The sequence below is a fragment of the Bubalus kerabau genome, chromosome 3 (genome assembly GCF_029407905.1).
Source record: "Bubalus kerabau isolate K-KA32 ecotype Philippines breed swamp buffalo chromosome 3, PCC_UOA_SB_1v2, whole genome shotgun sequence".
NCBI classification, from domain to species: Eukaryota; Metazoa; Chordata; class Mammalia; order Artiodactyla; family Bovidae; genus Bubalus; species Bubalus kerabau.
This window is the reverse complement of record NC_073626.1, coordinates 169,324,101-169,346,485: the sequence shown is the minus strand read 5'-3', so window position 1 is coordinate 169,346,485 and position 22,385 is coordinate 169,324,101. Positions and strand designations below refer to the sequence as shown.

At 41.7% G+C, this 22,385-nt stretch overlaps 2 protein-coding genes across 11 annotated transcripts in view; one reads left to right on the top strand and one right to left on the bottom strand.

The window, feature by feature from the left end:
- The window catches only part of COL4A4 (collagen type IV alpha 4 chain), a 152,746-nt gene that overhangs the window by 76,849 nt on the left and 53,512 nt on the right, over positions 1-22,385 (top strand). The window contains exons 21-31 of the mRNA XM_055573635.1: positions 1,792-1,885; positions 2,875-3,034; positions 8,519-8,591; positions 9,760-9,866; positions 10,796-10,979; positions 12,373-12,441; positions 14,699-14,806; positions 15,289-15,507; positions 17,706-17,867; positions 19,935-20,105; positions 21,538-21,681. Coding sequence (XP_055429610.1) covers positions 1,792-1,885; positions 2,875-3,034; positions 8,519-8,591; positions 9,760-9,866; positions 10,796-10,979; positions 12,373-12,441; positions 14,699-14,806; positions 15,289-15,507; positions 17,706-17,867; positions 19,935-20,105; positions 21,538-21,681 — 1,491 coding nt within the window. The remainder of the gene's footprint in view (positions 1-1,791; positions 1,886-2,874; positions 3,035-8,518; positions 8,592-9,759; positions 9,867-10,795; positions 10,980-12,372; positions 12,442-14,698; positions 14,807-15,288; positions 15,508-17,705; positions 17,868-19,934; positions 20,106-21,537; positions 21,682-22,385) is intronic.
- The window catches only part of RHBDD1 (rhomboid domain containing 1), a 208,775-nt gene continuing 196,378 nt past the window's right edge, over positions 9,989-22,385 (bottom strand). For all 10 annotated transcript variants that reach the window (XM_055573614.1, XM_055573634.1, XM_055573618.1 and 7 more), the window contains one exon: positions 9,989-10,221. In XM_055573614.1, coding sequence (XP_055429589.1) covers positions 10,004-10,221 — 218 coding nt within the window. In that variant the 3' untranslated portion in view covers positions 9,989-10,003. The remainder of the gene's footprint in view (positions 10,222-22,385) is intronic.

Below are 22,385 nucleotides of genomic sequence, written 5' to 3'. Positions count from 1 at the left end.
TGCTCAGACAACCATTTTGCCTTTTTGAATTTCTTTTTCTTGGGGATGGTTTTGATCATAGCCTCCTGTACAACATTACAAACCTCCATCCATAGTTCTTCAGGCACTCTATCAGATCTAATCCCTTGAATCTATTTGTCACTTCCACTGTATAATTGTAAGGGATTTGATTTAGGTCATACTTGAATGGTCTAGTGGTTTTACCTTCTTTCTTCAGCCTCGTCTGTTGGTTTACTCTTTCATTATGCTTTGTGAGAAAGTGTATAAATTTGGGATATTTGAAATATCTTTATTCTACTGTGAAATTTGATTGATAGTTTGGTTGAATATAAAATTGTAGGTTGCAATCATTTTTTCCTTCAGGTTTTTGAAGGCATTTTCCTTTCTATCTTTCTTTTTTTTTTTTTAGTGTTTTTACTAAGAAGTTCAATAATCTTTAGATAGTTGATCCTTTGTTTAAAGTCTCTTTTTTCTCTGAAAGCTTCTAGGAATTTTTCTTTGTATTCAATGTCCATAAATTTCACAGTGATTTACCTCAGTGTGGGTAAATTTGCAGGCACTCAGAGCAGTTTCAATTGAACACAAATCCCTCATTTCTGGAAAAATGTCTTGAAGTAATTTTTTTCAAAATATTCTGTGATTTTTCCCTCTGCTTTCTATTTCTGGACACAATATATTTGTCTGTTTCAGAATCAATCCTATACCTCTCTTTTTCAAATCTTCACCTATTATCTTCATCTTTTTATTTTTCCTTACACTTTCTGATAGACTTCCTCAACTCCATATTCCAACTCTGCTTCTGAATTTTGAAATTTCTGCTTTAATAACCTTTTTTTTTAATTTCTGAGAATTTTGTTGTTGGTGTTGTTCTCTCTTAATGTGTCTTTTTGCAGCAGCTTGTTCATGTCTCAGGGATGAAATGCCTTCCTTTGTCTGCTTTTTAAACTATATAGTTTATTTTTTAAAGATTTCTTCTTATTGTATTGTCTGTTTTCTCTTATTTGAGGGAGTTTATTTTTTCCTGCTGCAATTTTTAAGAAAGAGTTCTTAACTATTTAGCTGTTTCTTTGACCAGTCAGCCTATGTGGGTCCTCACTGTCATTCTGCTTCGGAGGTACCAATGCCTGAACTTTAGGAGAGATTTTTCAGTCGGCTATGCTCTTTTTCTGCTTCCCCTACAGCCTGCTTGGAGTTCAGCTTTTTAAAATCTGCTAAATCTTTTTACTTTTTTTTTTTTTTTTTTGCTGTTGTTTCCTTTCTCTTGTTGTTTCTTTGTCTTAAAGAATTCTGTCTTTTTATAATATTCTTTTACTGTCTGTTTGGAGAGAACAAGGAACTTACTGTTTGTACTTTATCTGTCATCTTTGATCAGATATCTCTGAATTTTTGCTTTTACAAACTCTGCTTTATGCTTTCTTTATTAGGTAATTATTGATAATTGAATGGGGGAAAATGATCTGTGCCATACACTGATTCTTACTTTATTTGTTTTGTTTTGGTATATTTGTTTGTTTTTTTATTCCCTACCTTACCCTACAATCCACTAAATTAGGGCTGAGATTAGGGATGGTTTTAATCAATGGTTATGGTACCAGAAGCTTGCTAAGACAACTGTATGGTCTATTTGTGTACATATTCTTATATCAGAGAGAAAGAATTTTAAGAAAGGAGTGGAAGAAAGAATAGGGGTAAGGGGATGATTGAAGTATGAGAGACACTTCTACTTGTTTGCTAGTAGGTATTCACAAAAATTGTGTGATTCTCTCTGCACTCCCCTATCCCACTGTGAAGTTGTATATTGTACTGTTGGGCAACCCGGACCACAAGGAATAAAAGGCAAAGTGGGTCCTCCAGGAAGACGAGGCTCCAAAGGAGAAAAAGGCAAGTATTCCTCCAAGTAGAATTTCTAGAAAAAAAACAGCAGTGGAGGGTTGGGAGGCATTATATGATATGTACAGTGTGGCCTTTCATTTAGGTTTTTTACTCCCTTTAGTTACCCTGTGACTACCTAACTCATTGTGTGCTTGTGACGTGATTAGACCTTGCCAAAAAGTCAAATCCATATTTTAGAGTATAAAGGAGACATTTATCTGCCATGAGATTTGTCTCAAAGTGGTGACTCTTTTCCATGAGATCCTCTCAATTCCTTGAAAAAAGCAGAGATAGGACAGTTTTGATCTTCAATTTCAATTTCTCTCTGTGGGTCCCATCTTTCCTAGATTCACCAAATGCCTCTAGCTCTCTGTTTCTACACTCTAAATTGTTTGGTGTGTTTTTGGCTAACAGAGTCAGGCAGGTATGAGAGCTGAGCAATTTGATTATCCTAATGGTATTTTTTAGACTAAAAATCCTGATGAGTAGAAAATGCATTTAGTGAATTATCAACTGTGATATGCGTTCAATAATCCTCTTTACATATTTTATTTGGATTCTTTAAATGTTCAAAGTTTATACTCTAACCAATTTTAATTGTTGTTTTTTCAGCAGGAACCAAATTAAGAGGTTTTTTTTCTAAGTAGGATCCAAATAAGAGCTATCTAAACTTTTAAAAATAAGAAATTTTCTTACTTTCAAAGTTTCTGCAATAGAGTTCAGCATTAGCTTTTCCCTTTGATTTTACCAGGGTGAATTTTTTAAGACACAGAACACCCCATTGTCTAGAAACAATATGTCCACCCACATAGACCATAGCTACCTCCACATCATGCTCTGTACCCCTCCCCCATCACATGTTGTCAGTTGTCTGCGATAAGAATTGTGTGCATCAGACCCTTTTTGTTCTTATTCACACTATTGGTTTTGTATAGTAAGGACTTTATTGGGATTTCATTCAGGAAATATAACAAAGCTGCCTTTTATCCTCTGTCTAGGGAGCTCAGGGCTCTGTGCCTGCCAGCCTGGTCCCATGGGCCCATCAGGCCCTCCAGGGCCTCCTGGGAGGCAAGGGAGTAAGGGAGACTTGGGGCTCCCTGGGTGGCTTGGAGAAAAAGGTTCCCCAGGCCCTCCTGGTGCCAAAGGATCTCCAGGGCCACCGGTGAGTAACTTGCCAGTTTTTTTTATCTTTTAACAGAGTTATAATTCAGTTGTACCCCTCTGTAATTTATAGTGCTATATATATGTTTTTAATATATGTATTGTATATATTGTAATATATATAATGTGATATATAGGTTTTTAAGTTTTAAAATTTATTTTTATTGATGTATAGTTGAATTACAATATATTATATGTTTTGAATATATAAGTATATTAATGGCAAAAAATTGTCTCTGTCCTTTTATTCATCCATTCATCATTCATTTGTTCAGTCAATTGTTTATTGAGCACTTACTATGTTCCAGGTGCTATTCCAGATACAGCAGGGACCAGAGCACAATCTCTGCCCTCCTGGGGCCCCTTCTCTGTGGGGAGAATACACACATCATGACAGATAGACAAGTGAATGTGCAGTATGGCAGATGGCAATAAAGTCCATTGCCATTTAGTGTGGTTTGAGTGGAGAGAATGAGGGGCAGAGTAGCAGATGAAGTCATAGAAATGGCTGGAGGTTAGGAGGGGTTGGAGAGCATAGGGTTTTGTAGAAGGGCTGGCTTAGAACTTGTGCTCTGAATGTCATGGAGCAGCTGGTGGAGAATCTTAAGGAGGGATAAATCTGACATTGGTTTTAACAGTATCACACTGGTAGCTTTGTTAAGGACAGACCAGAGAGGATAAGGGAGGAAGTAGGAAGATTTAGCTGAGCGATTGCTCCAGTAATCCTGGTGAAATATGAAGGTGGACAGGTTTCCATATTAATGTTGGGTGTGGCGGGAGGTGGTTGGATTCTAGATATATTTTGACCACAGAGCCAACAGACTGGCTGTGAGATCAGACATGAGATATGAAAAGCAGAGAAGTAAAGGATGGAACCAAGATGGGGGGGCAACGTGAAGAGTAAGCATGGGGTAAGAAAGGATGCAGAGCCATTGGGCACATTTTAAGTTTGAGGCACCAGTTAGACAAACAAGTGGAAGTGCTGAGTAGAAGCATAGATGATTCAAGTTAAGGATCCAGATGAGTGATTGGCCTGGAGCTATAAATATTGGCTCCGTCAGAGTTGACATGATGTTTTGTGCCAGAGGGTGGGTGAGATCTTGCTGTGACTCTCATTTGCTGACCGTTCCAAGGAACCATTACAAGTGCCCTGGGCTGAGGCTGTCCCTCTGAATAAGATCAGTGCCCTCCAGGGCACACTCCTCTGGAGGCTGGAGACAGCCTTTGTTACAGAGGCTTAATCCTGGGGTGGCCTGGGGCCCAACCATCAGCCCCAGTGCACTCTTTTCCATTTCCCTCAGGAAATCTTGGGAAAATAAGATCCCAGTTTCAGAGCCTTAAGTGAAGGTTTTTGTTTCACTCTTCCTCACCCCACTTGTCACATTAGCAAAGTCAACTCAAGGAGAAGCTACATCCTTCATACACATAAGTTGAATGAACGTGGTTGTAATTACTAAGTATGTTGCATTTTATAGTCTGATTTTTTTAATTCAACATTTTTTCATAGTATTTTTCTGTGTCGTTACTTACTCTTCTTAGTGAAGGTTTTATTGACTCTAAACTTTTTCCTGCCTTCACACTGAGTTGCTTCTCAGAGCTAGCATCTTGGATTGTGAGTTACAGATTCATCCAGGGTTATCCTGGCAAAAGTTTATGTAATTCAGTTGCTCCAGGGCTTACCTCATTAGTGTTTTTAAATGTTTAATTTAAATTGAAGTATAAATTTATATAAATATAAATTTATATTGAAGTTCATTTACAATGTTGTATTAAACTGGCCGTATTTCTGATGTCTTTGTTCTGTATATGCTTCTGTCCATATGACTTCTCTGTATTAAATTCATCAAATTGGGATCACAGTTAGGGACCAGGTTCACACCATGGGGCACAGGAAAGGAAAGGAGGGAGCGAGGGATGAACAAAAGGACCCACAGACAGGGTGCTCTCGCTCCTCTGTACATCTCTCTTCTGCTGATCTCTGGCCCCAGCAGCCACAGGTTGGTGGCAAAGTACCAAACATAAAAGTAGGTTTATGTTCTCTGCCATTTTTTTCTGTGATTGACCAAAGCTTTATATTCATTGCCTTAGCCTGAGAGCACTTCCTAGGATGGGAGTTTCCCACCAGGATGCTCTAGTGCAAGGCATAGGGCTTAGGAGCACATGGACCAAGCTTCACACCCCAACCCTGACACTGGTGATCTCCGCGGCCTTCCTGGAAAATCTGTATCACATCACCTGTCCTCCAGGGTTAGTAGGAATTCAGTTCAGCCGTGCATTGAGAGCTGTCACACAGCAGTGGACCAGATGGCCAGGGTCACTGGCCCTGAGGAGCTGCAGGGCAAACCAAAGGTCACAGACTGACAAGGGCTAAACCTCTGGCAGTTTTGGTTTTGTCCTCACAGTCTTTCTTTTTGTATTCTTCATATGAGATCTGTGGCTGCCTTTGAGAAACTGGAAGTTCATTAACACAGGCCAATGTGTTCCCACTGCTGCCACAAGCTGAGAGGTGGTCATGCCTACGAGAGGAGGTTGGGGTGCTCTAGTCTCCACTATGCCCTTTTGCCTGCTTCTCAGAAGAGCACAGCCCCCTGATGGGCATCTATGGCTGAAGTCCCTGCTTTGGCTTCATATAAAATAACTGGTACATGCCTGGCGGAGAGGTCTTTTTTGTTGCTGCTGAGATTTTGTTGTTGTGTTAACCTTTGCCCTGGAAGTTTTTTAGGTTCCACATTTGCTTCACTGGAATCCAAGGCCGTGAAGGCAAGATGGTTTTGTTAACTATAGTGTCTTCTGTACCCAGAATAATGCCTGGCAACTTGTAGGTTCTCAGTAAATCTCTTTATCAAAATCCAAACACAGCCCTGGTAATGTTTTTTTCCCCCTTACTAGCTCAACTAAGTCTATAATCTAACTCTAATACTTAAAATTCTACACCTGCAGAGCATTAGAACTGTTTGTCCTAAGTCTCCAGTGTGCTGGCCAATAAACTTCTCAGATTCCAGGGTGAATTTGATCTTCAGGGTGAAAGTGCAGGGCTTCCCTCGTGGCTCAGACAGTAAAGAATCTGCCTGCAATGCAGGAGACCTGGATTCAATTCCTGGGTCAGGAAGATTTCCTGGAGAAGGAAATGGCAACCCACTCCAATATTCTTGCCTGGAGAATCCCATGGACAGAGGAGCCTGATGGTCTACAGTCCATGGGGTTGCAAAGAGTCCATGGGGTCACAAAAGTAAACTGTTCAGACTCCCAGGGTGAGTTTGATCTTTAGGATACCCCGGTCTTATTTATTTAAGCATGTCACTGTCAATCTCTTTCTGGAGAGAAACTGGTTCATGTGCTCTGGGAATAGCTTTCTGTCTTGATAGTTCAGGTACTAGAAGGACATTTTCATTAACCAACTCTTGGATTGGATGCTGTCTGGCATACACTTTGGCCAGTCTCATTGTTAACTCAAGACTTAGCATAGACAGTAAAAGTAAGAATTAAGACAATGAACACTTCACCTATATTCCCACTTTATGATTTCTAAAGCTCTTCTCTTGTCTCATTTGGCTGTTTCTACAAAGAAATTTTTTCAACTCTCCCTTCTGGACATCATTACACACAGGATGGTATCCTAGAATGATATTTTGGGGAGTATTGAGTGGTGTGTGCAAAGCGATATTGGCTCCCAACTGTTTGGTCCACTTTAATTTTGATACCTGTTGTGTACATTTTAGGCTGTTTCTTCTCTCACTGATGCTGCCATTGTGCTTATTCCCACTGGTAGCTCTACTCCCCTTCATAGTTTATTGCTCACAAACTAATAGAAATCAGGCAAAAAGATAATGAATTCTGCTAGAACATGTTGTTAGATTGTATGAAGATAAGACAAAGTAGCATCTGTATAAGCAAAGCAAATATTCCACTAAGTCATTTTTACTTCCTTCCAGATTCTTATCTATGTTTCTTGATTATTGAAGTCACTAGATAAGTGACCTTAAGCTATGTACAGTGTGTTTCTATAATTGTATTTACTGTAATGCTTGGTCGCTCTAATATACCAAAAGTAGGATAAAAGACTTTTGAGATAGCTTAATATTTGATAATATGTAAAGCTTACAAAACCATGACCCAAATAGTCCAGTCTCAGAGCAGTGTTGAGATCAAAAGATGATAAACCCATTGGCCAAAATTGGTTGTTTACTTGTCATAAAGTGGAAATACATTGATTACAGAAAGTGTTTTTATTTTGCTTTCTCGTGTTCATCAGTGTTCATCAGTATCACAGTTGTTTTCCTCCCTAGGAACTTTCATCCCTCATGTCTGCATTCAACTCTAGTGGCAGCTCTTTTTTTTAATTGTTAAATTTTTTGGCTGTACCTTGCAGCGTGTGGAATCTTAGTTCTCCAACCAGGAATCGAACCCTCTGTATTGGAAGCACAGATTCTTAACCACTGGACCACCAGGGATGTCCCTAGTGGTGCAGATGGTAAGGAATTTGCCTGCAATGCAGAAGACCTGGGTGTGGTCCTTGGGTTGGTTGGACACCACTGAGTGACTAATACTTGCACTTTCACCAGGGAGGTCCCTCTGGTGGCAGCTTTTGTGGTTATCTCCCCTCCTTTTCCTCCCAATTTTACACTGCTGCTGCTGCTGCGTCGCTTCAGTCGTGTCCGACTCTGTGCGACCCCATAGATGACAGCCCACCAGGCTCCCCCGGCCCTGGGATTCTCCAGGCAAGAATACTGGAGTGGGTTGCCATTTCCTTCCCCAATGCATGAAAGTGAAAAGTGAAAGTGAAGTCACTCAGTCGTGTCCAACTCTTAGCGATGCCATGGACTGCAGCCCACCAGGCTCCTCCATCCATGGGATTTTCCAGGCAAGAGTACTGGAGTGGGGTGCCATTACAACACCCAAAATAGTAAAATTTTTTTATTATAAATTATTTTGAGATGCTTTTATTTTATGGCTCCCAAAAAGTTGCACAATCATCCAGAGAGGTCCCGTGAATCCTTCACCCAGCTTCCCCCAATGATATCTTGTTGTTGTTTAGTCTCTAAGTAGTGTCTGACTCTTTTGTGACCCCATGGACTGCAGCTTGGGCTCCTGTCTACAGTATTTCACAGGCGAGACTACTAGAGTGGGTTGCCATTTCCTCCTCCAGGGAATCTTCTTGACCCAAGGATCGAACCTCTGTCTCTTGCATTGGCAGGCAGATTCTTTACCACTGAGCCGCCAGAGAAGCCCCCAGTGATATCTTATTTAAACAGAGTATATTGCCAAAACCAAGAAACTAACAATGATTTCTATTGAACCCAGTGCAGACTTTATTCAGACTCCACCAGTTTTACATGCAGTTCAAGAACCTCAATTTTGTAAGGCAGGGAGGAAAGAGAATGATACCAATTGTGCCAAACTAGAATCTGGAACAGGTGATTTAGAAGGAAAGAGGAGAGAGGTTGGAGGTATTCAACAATTAAACTGACTTGTTCTTTTCACCAAGGGAAAACCTGGTGCCTCAGGACTACCTGGCAGCAAAGGAGACAAAGGTGACATGGTTGTATCAAGAGTGAAAGGTGAGCATAATCAATCACTTTGCTCCCTGCCATTTTATGAATGATGTATGAACCATTCTTTTGCATTAATTTTCCCTGTGACCTAAGATCAGTTCTGTAATTCGATTTGAGATTGTTGAGATTGCTTAAACATATTCCCTGCCCTTTAGAGTCTTGTGACTGTTGAGCCTAAATCCTCTGTATCTTATCTGAAAACACAAATACTCCTTTAGTCACATACTCAAATCCTCTTTGTTGTGAACTGGGTTTGATTGAAACAAGACCTCGCTTGACTTGTCCAGTGGTTATTCACTGCATTGTATATCTTGTATTAATCAAGAAAGTTTGGGGGGACTTCCATGGTAGTCCAGGGGTTAAGACTTCACCTCCCAATGCAGGGGATGCCAGTTTGATCCCTGGTTGGGGAACTAAGATCCCACATACTTCAGGGCAACTGAGCCTGAACGCTGCAATAAACATGACCCAACAAACTCAAATAAATATTTTTTTAAAAAGAGTATTTTGGTTGTAAGTGACAGAAACCCAGCTTGAAGTAGTGTTTTTAAAGAAGTAATTTATTGACTTACCTAAGAAAAATTTGAAAGGTTAGATGTATGATTTGCACTGGGATGCCTGCATCAGGAAGCTGTCTTGGCTTCTTGTATCTTTCATTGTGCCGTCTGCATTTTCTCCCCATCTGGTTTTCTCTGGGCTATGGATATGTGCCTGCAGGCAGCTCCAAGTTCACAACCAGAGGTGAAAGAGAGCTCTACTTCTTTTTGCTCCAGTTAGGGAAAAAACTCCAGGAAGGATTGGATTAGCCTGGGGCACATGCCCAACCATGGACCACTTCCCCATTCACTATGGCCAAGGGCTGGGTACCAAGTTTGGCATCATGCAAGCTGAGGAAGATGCTGTAGAGACTGGCACCTCCACACACAATCTCTTTTGTCAGAATGAGAAAAGAAACGCTTCTCAAATAAGAGAATCAGCGGGTTTGGCCACTGTCAATCTCCCCTCTGATTTTTGCGTGATTGTCTTTGTGTGACTTTAGTCAGCTGAGACACTCAGAGGAATCTCTACCTGCTCATGCAGAGTCAAGGTCATTGCCTTTATTTTTAGTCTTCTGTTTCCTTTCACCTTTGCTCACTGCTGAGAAGGACTTAAATCTTTTGGCCTTTGTTCCCAGGACACAAAGGAGAAAGAGGGCCTGATGGGCCCCCTGGACTTCCAGGGCAGCAGGGACAACATGGCCGAGATGGATATGCTGGAGAAAAGGGGGACACGGGGCCGCCTGTATGTATAATTCTCCTGCTGTAGAGTTTCACTCATACGGTCACAGAACATCCCGGTTTAAAAAGCTAAACTCAGTAAAGCGTCAACATGCTGCAAATCAGAGTCACCTTTGATTTACTGCCACAAGAAGTTGGTTGCTATAAAGATATGGCATATTGCAGATAGTCTAAAATCCTGAGTGGTGGTTCATCACGGCAAGACGTTCTGTCTCTAGTCTTTGTATTATTTTCATGGTGTTTATTTCCTTCTGGGACGCTTGTCTCTGTGAAGCCCCCACTGGTTTCAGGTCTGTTCAGTTGACTCTGTAGGGTGGAGGGTACACACAGGTCCTGAGAATTGCCTTCAGTTCTGTTCCCTGATGGAGAAGCACGTGAGGCAAAGCAGTAAACAAGAAGGGAGGAACTAGTGCAGATCTACTGGATAGACATATTGGCTGATGCAGGGTCCCACGAGTAAATGACATTTCTGCATTTTTCAAACATGTTTTGGATGGAGATTACATGTAGCTAATGAAATTCATAAGAAAAGACTATGAGACATAATGTAGGGGATATGGTTCGATCCCTTGTCAGGGAACTAAGATCCCACATGCCTCGGGGCCAAAAAACCAAAACAGAAAACAGAAGCAATGTTGTAACAAATTCAATAAAGACGTTAAAAATGGCCCACATCAATAAAATCTTTAAAAATAAAAGATGTAACACACATAACTTTCTGTATTTGAGGCATAACACACACACCTGAAGAACGTATGCTGTATATGTCTGTAAAAAATCTCGGTTAAACATTTTAAATTACACGTGCTATTAAGTAACTTCTGGAATCTCTGGCTTTCTGCATGCGTTTCTGTAGCCTACGATGACAATGAGAGCTTTGTGTTCATGGCCTTTCAAAGACTGATGATTGACTTGTGATGCAAATGTTCCTAGGGTGATCACGAGGATGCAGCCCCAGGTGATAAAGGGCCTCCTGGACCGCCAGGGCCCCCTGGCAGAGCGGGACCTAGGGGGCCCCCAGGCCTGGGATTTCCTGGCCCTCCAGGAGACAGAGGGCAACCAGGAGCTCCAGGCTGCCCAGGCAACAGGGGTCCTGATGGTCGGAAGGGTCGGAAAGGTAACTTTGAATGTTCTTGTGGCAGAATGTCAGGTGCAATTATGGAAACTAAAGTGAGCCTCTCTTCTGAGCAGAGATATTATAGCTGTGGCAGAACCTCTAAAATAAAATTCCTACAAGTTGCTGTTCAAACCTTGAACGTTGTCAAACAAATAAAGACGTTACAGCACAATCAATATTTAAAACAAGGCTTTAAAATGCTAAGCTGTCTTTGCTGTTTTACTGGTTTGGCAACTTGCCTTTCATTTATTTCTCCATATCACTGTGGACAATCTGACTGTGTTAAAATTACATACGTGTATATATTCAAAATCTCTTTTTTACAGTCTTTTGAGATAATTTGTAGTATTTTAATAAAAAACCACCAACATTTCATTTTAAAATACAACATTGCCCATGAAAACCCATTTGTAAGCACTCTAGGGAGAAAAAAAATGGTCTTTTAAATATATTTGACAGTTATTTGAATTCCAAACAAGAAAATGATTTGTAGTTTTATAGCTGAAAACTTTCAAAAACTTGGAAACAGATTTATTTAAGATTTTCTCTTTTGTAATATGTCCATGTATCTTGGGTTACATAGTTAATTGTGGAATTTTATAATATAATAATATCTTTGGTTCTTGTTTTGACAACAGAAAGACAAATACCGCAAAATTTGATATGGATTAAGATTATGATCTGTGACCATCAAAATCTTCTAGCATGATTTTTATTCATGTGGTTCATTTTTTATTTGACAGCATTTAGTCTAACACATTAGGAGATATAATTTCTATTAAAAGGGGAACATTGAGTTTTAAAGGAGAAGAGAATTCAGAGGCACAACTTTGAAGTTTTTTTTTTCACTAAATAAAATGAGGGATGACAAAAACCACATTGCAGAGACATTAGGAAAACAAGAGAGAGAGAATATATTTGAAACGTTGCAGGCCTTCAATAAATGGCATTTTTAAATTACTCTCTCTCCCACTCTCTTTTTCTTTGGGCACAATTCCTCCATATCCAGAGCCAAATCTTAGAATCTCAGTGCTGGATGCTTACTACTGTTTCATGATTTATCAGAGCTTCTGACTCCACTGTATTAGGTATCCATGGACCTATAAATTTATTGTTTTCTATAGACTACTAATTAAATTGTTTCTTAGAATCAACATTTTCCTTATTCCCCTTCTGTTTATTATTGTTCTGACAGCTGAAGTTCAGATTTCAGGATAGATCTGCTGGAAATTCAAAATAAAAGTAATTCAAGTGACCTAATGATGGCCAGGAGTCTTTTTTTCTTTTGAATTTCATATTTTCTATATGAAAAAGCATTTTAATCAAGCTGTTATTGAGACTTGCATTGATCTATCAATTGTATGAATGTCACTTTTTTCTTTTTTCATTCCAGGTGATACAATTCCTTGTAACGTAACATACCCTGGGAGGCCAGGCCCTCCAGGTTTTGATGGTCCTCCAGGTACTATCAAGGAGAAGTTCCTGTCATACACATTCTCAAAGTAAAAGAACCTGCAAGACAGATAAACCAATGGCAAATCCTCAGGGAGTTCTTCAGGCTATTTCTACCCTGATTATAAAGTTTTGAGGGACTCTGGAGAAACAGGATTTGTAGGCATTACCCCTAAGTCCCAAGTCTACCGAACACACTCTGAATAATATTTCTGTGCAGCAAAATTTACCTTGATTTGATCACATATCAGCAAAACTGACTGCCCTTTTAACACAAAAACTAAACATTTTAAAACTGAATCTTTTCTTTACCTCTGCCCAGAGAGTGAAAAAATTGCTTACTAATTTTAAATTTTACTCTATCTGCTGTCCAAAAGACCCAGATTTCTGAATAGAGACATTCTGAAAAATGCCCACACATCTACACCCCGACTACACTTTTATACAATCATGTCACTTGACTCAATCACTTATTTATAGCTGAATTTAACCCAAAATTTATATAAGGGATTTTTTTTCCTAATTCTTTTATACTGAGTGGGCCCAAAAGCTCATAACATCTTATAGAAAAACCTGAACAAACTTTTCGGCCAACACAATATTTATTCAGAGTTCACTTAAATTGATCCATTAAGTACTAGCATGGCCACTAGAGGTCACCTTTTTGTTCTACGTCACTACAGAAATTATTTAAAGGTTGAATGATGAATGACGTGTTATTGCCCTCTATAACCACTAGCTTGCATACCAATAATGTTGTGTAACATTATTTTCTCTCATATGGGTCTGTAGTTGGTTTGGGTTCAGCTGACCTCAGATGATCTCTAGTGACTTGGTCCCTGGCTCCAGGTCAGGTCAGGTCTGCAACATGCACCTCTCTGTGGTGCCAGGGTGTGCCCTGCTCCTGTGGCTGCAGAAATGCAAGAGGGTGGGGTCCAGCTTCACTGGCATACCTCATACCTCTCATTGCTTCATGGTGTGTGTTAGGATCCTTTTGGCCAAAGCAAGTCACATGACCAAGCCCCAGATCAAAGTGTAGGACATACAGGCCACCCACCACGAGACGGTAGCTTGTGGAGGTGTAATTTTGAATCTATGCAGTGAGGAATTGTTGGTTGATTCACTGAATGCTCATTTTCACATTGAGCATTGTCATGGATACTGTCATGGATAGATATATCTGTCAGTCAGATATATCTGACTATCCGATATATCCGATATATCACTCAGTTGTATCCAACTCTTTGTGATCCAATGAACTGTAGCCTGCCAGGCTCCTCTGTCCATGGGATACTCCAGGGCAAGAATACTGGAGTGGGTAGCCATTCTTTCTCCAGGGGATCATCCTGACCTGGGGATCGAACCTGGGTCTCCCACATTGCAGGCAGATTCTTTACCTTCTGAGCTACCTGGGAAGCCCCTAAGGATGGATAAAAAAAATGCTTATGATTACTTTCAGCAGCTTCAGCCTCAAGGGAAGTGAACACTCAGAGTTTCAGTTAGCAGTTGTTAACTCCTTTGAAATCCATAATTTATAAGTTATTTTAGCTGAGATAGCTCCTAGTAAGAAATCACAGAAAGTTTAAAAAAACTCAATTCTTTTTGCAGGTACTTTTTGCCTGTACTTCATATAAGGGCAAATGTAGTAAATGCAGGGAAATAGATTGGGTCTTTATTCTGGTGTTTTCTCATCAAGCTACCCACTGGCCACTACATCTATCCTCTTAGAAGGAAGGTTATACTCATGTATTTGTGTTTGAGACTCAGCGCAGGACGGTACCAAAGGGTTCATCTGAATGGTGGTGTAAATTCTTTACTGTATGGCTTCTGAGAAAGTAACTGAATATACATCTCTGTGAAATACGGTTTGGAGCACATGACATAAAATGATTGTATAAATGTGGCTAAGGCTTCCCTGGTGGCTCAGTGGTAATCAGCCTGCCTGCAGTGCAGGAGACGCAGGAGATGTGGGTTCGAATCCTGGGTCGAGAAGATCCCCTGGGGGAGGGCATGGTAACCCACTCCAGTGTTCTTGCTGGGAAAATCCCATGGATAAGAGGAGCCTGGGGGCTACAGTCCACAGGGTCACAGAGTCAGACTCAACTGAGCAACTGATCAGGCACATGCAGGCAACACTTTTACTTCCATAAAGTAAAAATATCCTAAGAAAGATTTAACATAGTTTTGGGTGTTTTTTTTTAAGTCATCTTATTTTGTTCTCATTTGCTTTGTGTTTTACTGAGTCTGTGTTTGTTGTTATTGTTTAGGTCCAAAGGGCCTTCCAGGTCATCGGGGTGCTCCTGGGCTGAGGTGTTTGGATGGACAAAAGGGTCAACGTGGCAAACCAGGAATCTCAGAAAGACCTGGTCCACCTGGTAAATAAGAGCTTTTCATTTAGAAATGTCTGGATACCTCTAAACTGGATGATCACAGTCAGCAAATGGCCCAGGGATCCCTATGTGAGTGGGGAATGGGGTTTTTTTTTTTGATACATTAAGCACTTAGCTATGTTTTAATAACTTCTGGGTTATGATACTTCTGTGACTTTTCAGGGCTCCTCAGGCCTGGAGCATGAGTTACAGGCTGTTATTGGTCTATGTTGTTAGAAACTGCTCAGTCTAGACAGTTTGCCACTAAGCGAAAGCAATATGGAAACATCATTGGCTTATAGGAAACACAGTTATGATTTATTTTTCAACAACAAAAAAACCCAGTATTGCCTATTAAGTTACCCTTTAATTTTAGTAAGTACCCCTGTATTTTAAAATAATGTGTTTTTAATTAAAGTAGTATTCTTACACGTGTGTTGATTTTATATTTGTACGTGTAAAAATTTAAACACTTTTATGTTGGATAGGTTTCCGTGGTGATATAGGAGAACCAGGTTTGGGAGGTGAAAAGGGGTCCTCCCCTGTTGGGCCCCCAGGAGCTCCAGGTTCACCTGGAGTGAATGGTCAGAAAGGACACCCAGGAGATCCTGCTATCGGCTACCCAGGACTTCCGGGAAAGAGCGGACTTCCAGGAGCACCAGGGTCCAAAGGACTCAGAGGCGATGCCGGGCGTCCAGGGACCACAGGTATGAGGGCTGCACTGTCCCCTCGGTCTATAAAGCCAAGTCCCTGAACAGGTCCCTGAAGAATGTCTCAGGGATGTTTCGCCTTAAAAATCTAGCATGTAAAATGCTCACTCGAGCATCTTCCCTCATCTATGGGCAGTGGCTCATTTCTAATAACCTGCATCCCCAGGGTCGCCTCTGCATTTTATTGGTTGTTTTTGAGCCCATCTTACTGTGGCTCAGTCAGTTCAGTCTGATCCAGTGGCTACCAGATGTCCTCCTGCTTTGGACTCAAGACAGTACGTGCGTGCTGAGGAGTAGGGACCCTGTGACCCTCCCACTGCCCTTGCCAGGCTGAGAGAGGGCAGGACAGAATGCCAGCAGATGCTGTATTAGGTGGACAGGTGACAGGCTAGAGGGACTTTCATTCCAGCAGGGCTACCAGGCAGGGCAGAGAAACTGAAGACAGGGAGATGGCCCCTGGCACTGATTCACATTCTTTTCTGAAATCACTTTGGATTCTTCAGGATCCCCAGAAGAGGCTTTCAGATTTTAATGTACTTAAAAATAAGGTGGGGGTAGGGGTCATTAACATCATTGTCTTCTGGGCCCCAGTCTCAGAAATAGTGATTTATTGCATCAGAATTGCTTGGAACCCAGCACTCCAGTCTGAACTTTAGCCCCTGAAGGCTGATGACCAAAAGTGGACCCCAGACCAGACTTTCACAAACACTCTTCTAGTTCTTTTCTAACAATGGACGGGCCTGTATTTAATAGGTACCCAGGACAGTCCATGGTCATTAAGAGTCGGACACAGCTGAGCGACTTCACTTTCACTTTTCACTTTCATGCATTGGAGAAGGCAATGGCAACCCACTCCAGTGTTCTTGCCTGGAGAATCCCAGGGACAGAGGAGCCTGGTGGGCTGCCGTCTATGGGGTTGCACAGAGTCGGACACGACTGAAGCGACTTAGCAGCAGCAGCAGCAGGACAGAACTATACAATAGTACAGGGAAGATGGAGGGCCAGGGAGTAAGTCACATTTTTTGTCCTTGGGGAGCTTATTCAATAGTTTGTATATAAACCAGAAACATTCATGAACAGAAACCCATTTAATTGGAACAGAACAAGATAATACATTATGTGAGTCAATGAAAATAATTTTGACCCAGTAATCCCACTATCTCACTTATGAGATGTATTTAAGGCAAGTGTTCAATAGAATGTGAAAGTTAATATGAAAATACTGTTGTAGTATTATCCACAGTAGGGGAACAATTGAAAACAGTAAAGTAATATATATACATGCACACATGCTCACATACCACGCTCAAAGGTATACTATTCAGCTACAACAATTAATGTTTCCCGGGTGGCTCAGTAATAAAGCATCTGCCTGCCAAGCAGGAGATGCAGGAGACATGGGTTCGATTCCTGAGTTGGGAAGATCCCTTGGAGAAGGAAATGACAACCCATTCCAGTGTTCTTGCCTGGAGAATCCCAGAGACAGAGGGACCTTGCAAGGCTACAGTCTGTGTGGTTGCAAAAGAGTTGGACACGACTTAGCAACTGAACAGCATTAACAATTAAAATTATATCTGTAAAGATTACAATCAAATGGAAAATATTTGCATATTAACTTGCAATGTAAAATAATCCAACAACTGAAAATGCTCTGTGATTGCTATTTAAAAAAGGCAAACACATGAACCAAAATACAATGAAAACATGAAACAGTAAAATAGATTTTTAGGTTAGAATACAGAATTATAGAAGGCTTTTTCCCCCTCCTGAAAAGTATGGTATTGTCTTCTCAATATATAAAAATTTGGGAGTTCCAGGGATGAAATCACTTACAAAATGCAAATTCAGACAATGCACACAGGGTGTGTAAGCAGTGTGGATATTTGTTGGAAGGACTGCTGCAATTTTAGAGGTTAATTAAAATCAGGAAGAGCTACTTTTTTTTTTATTTGCATAAGCAACATCTGTATTGTCTGCATAACCTTACCAAGTAATTCTCATAGACAAGCATGGTTTTTGGGTGCACTCGGAGCTACCTACAATCTATGACAAGAAAATCCATTCAGAGGCGTAACTCATTGGAACCCTGAGCCAGGATCAAATTTTTTACCTCCAGTACTGATCCACACGAACACCATGGTAGGCCATCTGTATAGTTTATGCCCTGAGTGTCACAATGAACTGTGTCATTTCAGGGCCAGCTGGCATGCCCGGATTTCCAGGTCTCCAAGGTCCCAAGGGCCGAGAGGGAAATGCTGGGTTTCCAGGGATCCCAGGCCTACCTGGTCACTCCTGTGAAAGAGGTGCTCCAGGGATACCAGGGCAACCGGGGCTCCCCGGGGCTCCAGGCAGTCCAGGTAAGCATTGGCAGGTGTCAAGAACTGCGACAGGTATGGGATGTATCTACTTACAAAGGAATAATCTCTCTTGTTCTTTTGTGGGTGCTGACAGGAGCAAGACTCTTGGGTCAAGGACATTGTTATTCACAGCACAGCAAGTAGCATGAGCTTCTTGTTGGTGACATTCCCCCATGTCACCCAAGTCTCTCTGGTGTGATGTAAGAGCCTGGGCTACCATAGCTGTATAGTAATACATTATTGATCGGAGATGTATTAATACATTTTTAGAGAGTGATTACAATTAACATCACCATGTGAAGTTGCTAGAGCTTAAAATTGATCAAGATTTCATTATACAACTTATTGTCATTATCATTCACATTATCCTGTGTTAGGTTTTTGTTCTAACCTAGTGTATATTATGAACCCAAGTTTATTACCATAAAATTTTAAAAATTAATGCATTGCAAAAATTGTAACTGAAGAAGAATTTTTTGGTGAATTTTATACACATACTTTCTCTGATTGTCCATGTTAAATATATAGTATTTTCTCAGGAGATGATAGTTGTTCAGAATATAGTTCTGATTCAGACAATACGAATATTAGGCCAACAAAAAGACAAAAAACCGTAGTGATTGACTCTGACATGGCAAGTGAAACTAAAACTCATGGTACCAATGCATGGTACAGGGTATTACAGGTGTGTCAGATGTAACTGGGGCTTCTCCAGTGGTTCAGCGGGTAAAGAATCCACCTGCAACGTAGGAGACACAGGAGACACGCGGGTTTGATTCCTGGGTCTCCCCGGAGGAGGACATGGCAACCCAGTCCAGCTTTCTTGCCTAGGAAATCCCATGGACAGAGGAGCCTGGTGGGCTACAGTCCATAGGGTCGAAGAGTTGGACACGACTGAATAACTAAGTACATACTAATGAAATAGCCAGCAAAGTGTTAGTGAAATAACAGAATTAATTTTTGGCCAGCCAAGATAAAAATCACTGGCCACAGGCATTAGTTTCTGCAAAAATCCTCTGGTCAATAATGAGGTAACCTCATTATTGTCATAAAAGCATGACAGCCTGCTTTTCTTACCAGAAAGAAAGTGAAAGTATTAAAGTGTTAGTGGCTCAGTTGTGTTTGACTCTTTGCGACCCCATGGACTGGAGCCCGCCAGGCTCCTGTGTCCATGGGGTTTTCCTGACAAGAACACTGGAGTGGGTTGCCATGGCTTCCTTTGGGGATCTACCTGACTCAGGAATCAAACCCACATCTGTGTCTCCTGCATTGCAGGCAGTTTGATTGCCACTGAGCCACCAAGGAAGCCCCAGTTTTCTTCTCAGGGGAGGTACTAAATCATGTCAAGGCTGCTCACTGCCAATGCAACCTTGAGAATATTCCAGATAAGGGTGGGTCAGGACTCTGTGTTCTTGGCACACCCAGCAAGACATCACAGGAGCTCAAAGAGACCCATGAAAAACTGTCTCTCAACTCAGGGTGCCAGGGGGCTATTTCCAATGGGATCTTTATTTCATCATTCAGATTGTCATCTATTGTTTAGATCCTAAAGGCATTTATCCAAATCCAGGAATATGCCTTCTTGAAGGAGCCGAATGAGATGAGAGCAAACTGGGCCACGAGAGCTTTACTTTTACCACCGTAATGCTAGATGACGCTGCTGTTTCCTGTGGTTCTCTCATTGCAGTAAACAGCTTGACCAAAATTCACTTGGCGGTAGCTTCAAAAAGCACCTGGAATGTTTTCTTCTGTTAGTTCCCACCCTCTCCTCACCCTAGAGTAAATACAAATTCTTTACCATTATCCATTTTCCATTTTAAAAGACTCTTTATAATGCATCTCAACAGGGAAATATTTACTTAAATAATCTGCCTTTCTTTTTATAGCAGCCAGAAAAATATAACCTTAAACTGATGGAAAGTTGCTACTGTTGTTTTAGCTGATAAATATTGTTTACTTGGCCATAGATACACAGTTGAAGCTACTATGGATTTTTTTTCCTGCTCATGTGTGAAGCCAGTTCTCAGTCTTCATGCCTTGTTGTCACTGCTGTTTGTCACATCACAGGTGCCCCAGGTTGGAAAGGACAGCGAGGGGACATGGGACCTCTGGGACCTGCTGGAATGAAGGGCCTTCCTGGAGTCCCGGGATGGCCGGGGGCAGATGGAACCCCAGGTCTTCCAGGGGTCCCAGGCCCCACTGGAGACGATGGGCTACCTGGTCTTCCAGGCCCAAAGGGTGTGTATCGCTTTTCTAATATGTCCCTCAGTTTATAAACTTAAAATCAACTGCCAGGTGAAAACTTACTCTTGTACATGTGACCTTACTGTAGGATTTACCTGGTCTATTGAAACTGAAAGAGCAAGTCACTCAGTCATGTTGGACTCTTTGTGACCCCATGGACTATACAGTCCATGGAATGAATTATCCAGGCCAGAATACTGGAGTGGGCAGCCTTTCCCTTCTCCAGGGGATCTTCCCAACCCAGGGATTGAACCCAGGTCTCCTGCATTGCAGGTAGATGCTTTACCAGCTGAGCCACCAGGGAAGCCCAAGAGTACTGGAGTGGGTAGCCTATTCCTTCTCCAGTGGATCTTCCAGCCCAGGAATTAGCCTGACTGGTCTATTAGCCTGACTTTATCATTTCCTATGGGACTCCCTTCTTCGTGTCCTCTGTATTATGATTTTCGGGGGCAGAATGTTTTGGTTTAAGTTAATGGGAAAGAAGGGGTGTGGTGGAGTTAGGTATACAGAACCCATAAACACTTCTGCCCAAAGGACTGGGGGTCCTGATAGAGAGTGGGGTCAGGGCAGGTGTGCTTCCACCCTGGATGGGCCCCCACACTTCACCCCACCTCCCCTAGGCCCAGTTCTCTTGAAGTTTATGGAGTTGGGACTCAGAAGCATAAGGGCCTGCAGCTGAAATCTGTAGGGTGGAAAACTGAAGCTTGAGTGGGACAGCCTGGCTATTACAGGTGTGAGGTTGATAGCGCTTGAGCACAAGCTCAGAGCTGGGGCAAGTCTGCATCTCTACGTGGATGGCAAGAATCACAGATAGGGACTTCCCTGGGGGTCCAGTGGTTCGCACTTCGCTTTACAATGCAGGAGTGGAGATCTGATCCCTGGTGGGGAAGCTAGGATCTCACATGCCTTGTGGCCAAAAAAAAAAAAAAAAGACATAAAACAGAAGCAACGTTGTAACAAATTCAATAAAGACTTTAGAAATGGTCCCCATCCGGCTTCCTTGGTGGCTCAGTGGTGAATCCACCTGCCAATGCAGGAGACACAGGTTTGATCTCTGATTGGAGAAGATCCCACATGCCGTGGAGCAGCTAAGCCTGTGCCCTGCAACTAACTGAGCATGCGCTCTAGAGTCTGGGAGCCACAACTACTGAACTCATGTGCCGCAACTACAGAAGCCCCAGCACCCTAGAGCCCGCGCTTCGCAATGAGAAGCCCGAGCTCCACAACAAAGAGTAGCCCCCGTTCTTCGCAACTAGAGAAAAGCCCATGCTGCAGTGAAGACCATCACAGCCGAAATAAATAAATAACAAAAAATGCTCATCAAAAATCTTAAAAAAAAAAGAAAGAAAGAAAGAAAGAAACACAGATCCAGGAACCATACTAGCCTATAAAACTTTCCCTAAATTTTCATATTCTCATTCATCAGGACCCCAGGGGCTGCCTGGCTTCCTGGGTTTTCCAGGAGAGAGAGGAAAACCTGGTCAGGATGGACACCCTGGCAGAAAGGGAGAACACGGAGAGAAGGGTTGGCCTGGCTTCCTGGGAGACCGAGGATTGAAAGGTGTCAAAGGTAAATGCAGCTGACAGCACCGTGATGCAACACAGCTTGTTTTTAGTCTTTGGCCAGAAACTGTAAGTACAATCCCTGAAAAATAAAATGGATCCTTCTGCTCCTTCTGAATCTGTGGTGTTTGTTTTAGGATTTTAAACAAAAATTTGTTTTCCTTACCTCTCAGTCTAATCATATATGACTGTGGTGATGGAACTGTTCTATTAACAGAAAAAAATAACAAGGGCCTTGATGGGTAGCTTTTGGGTTTCAGAAAACGTTCTCATCTTTTGCGAATGGGGTCCAAGCAGGGCTCCTGACCCCCAAATCCTGCTTCAACATTTTTAATGAAAAAACAAACAAACAAACCAGTTTTTTGTTTAAAGCCAGATATAAATATTTCAGCCTTTGCAGACCCTACGGTCTCTGTCGAAATTACACAACTCGGCATTTAGAGCGCAAAAGCAGCCTGAAATAAATAAACAAAAAAACATAGCCATGTTCCAGTAAAATTTATTTATGGACACTGAAATTGGAGCTTCATTTAATTTCACGTGTCATTCTATTCTTCTTGAGTCCCCTCCGCCAGTGATTAACATTGTGAAATCATTCAGAGCTCACAGATTCTGTAAAAACTGACAGCAAGCAGGAGTTGGCCCTTGGACAGTAGCCTGCCGACCACTCACTTGTTTGAGTATGCTTTCATCTGGGCTGTAAGTTGCATC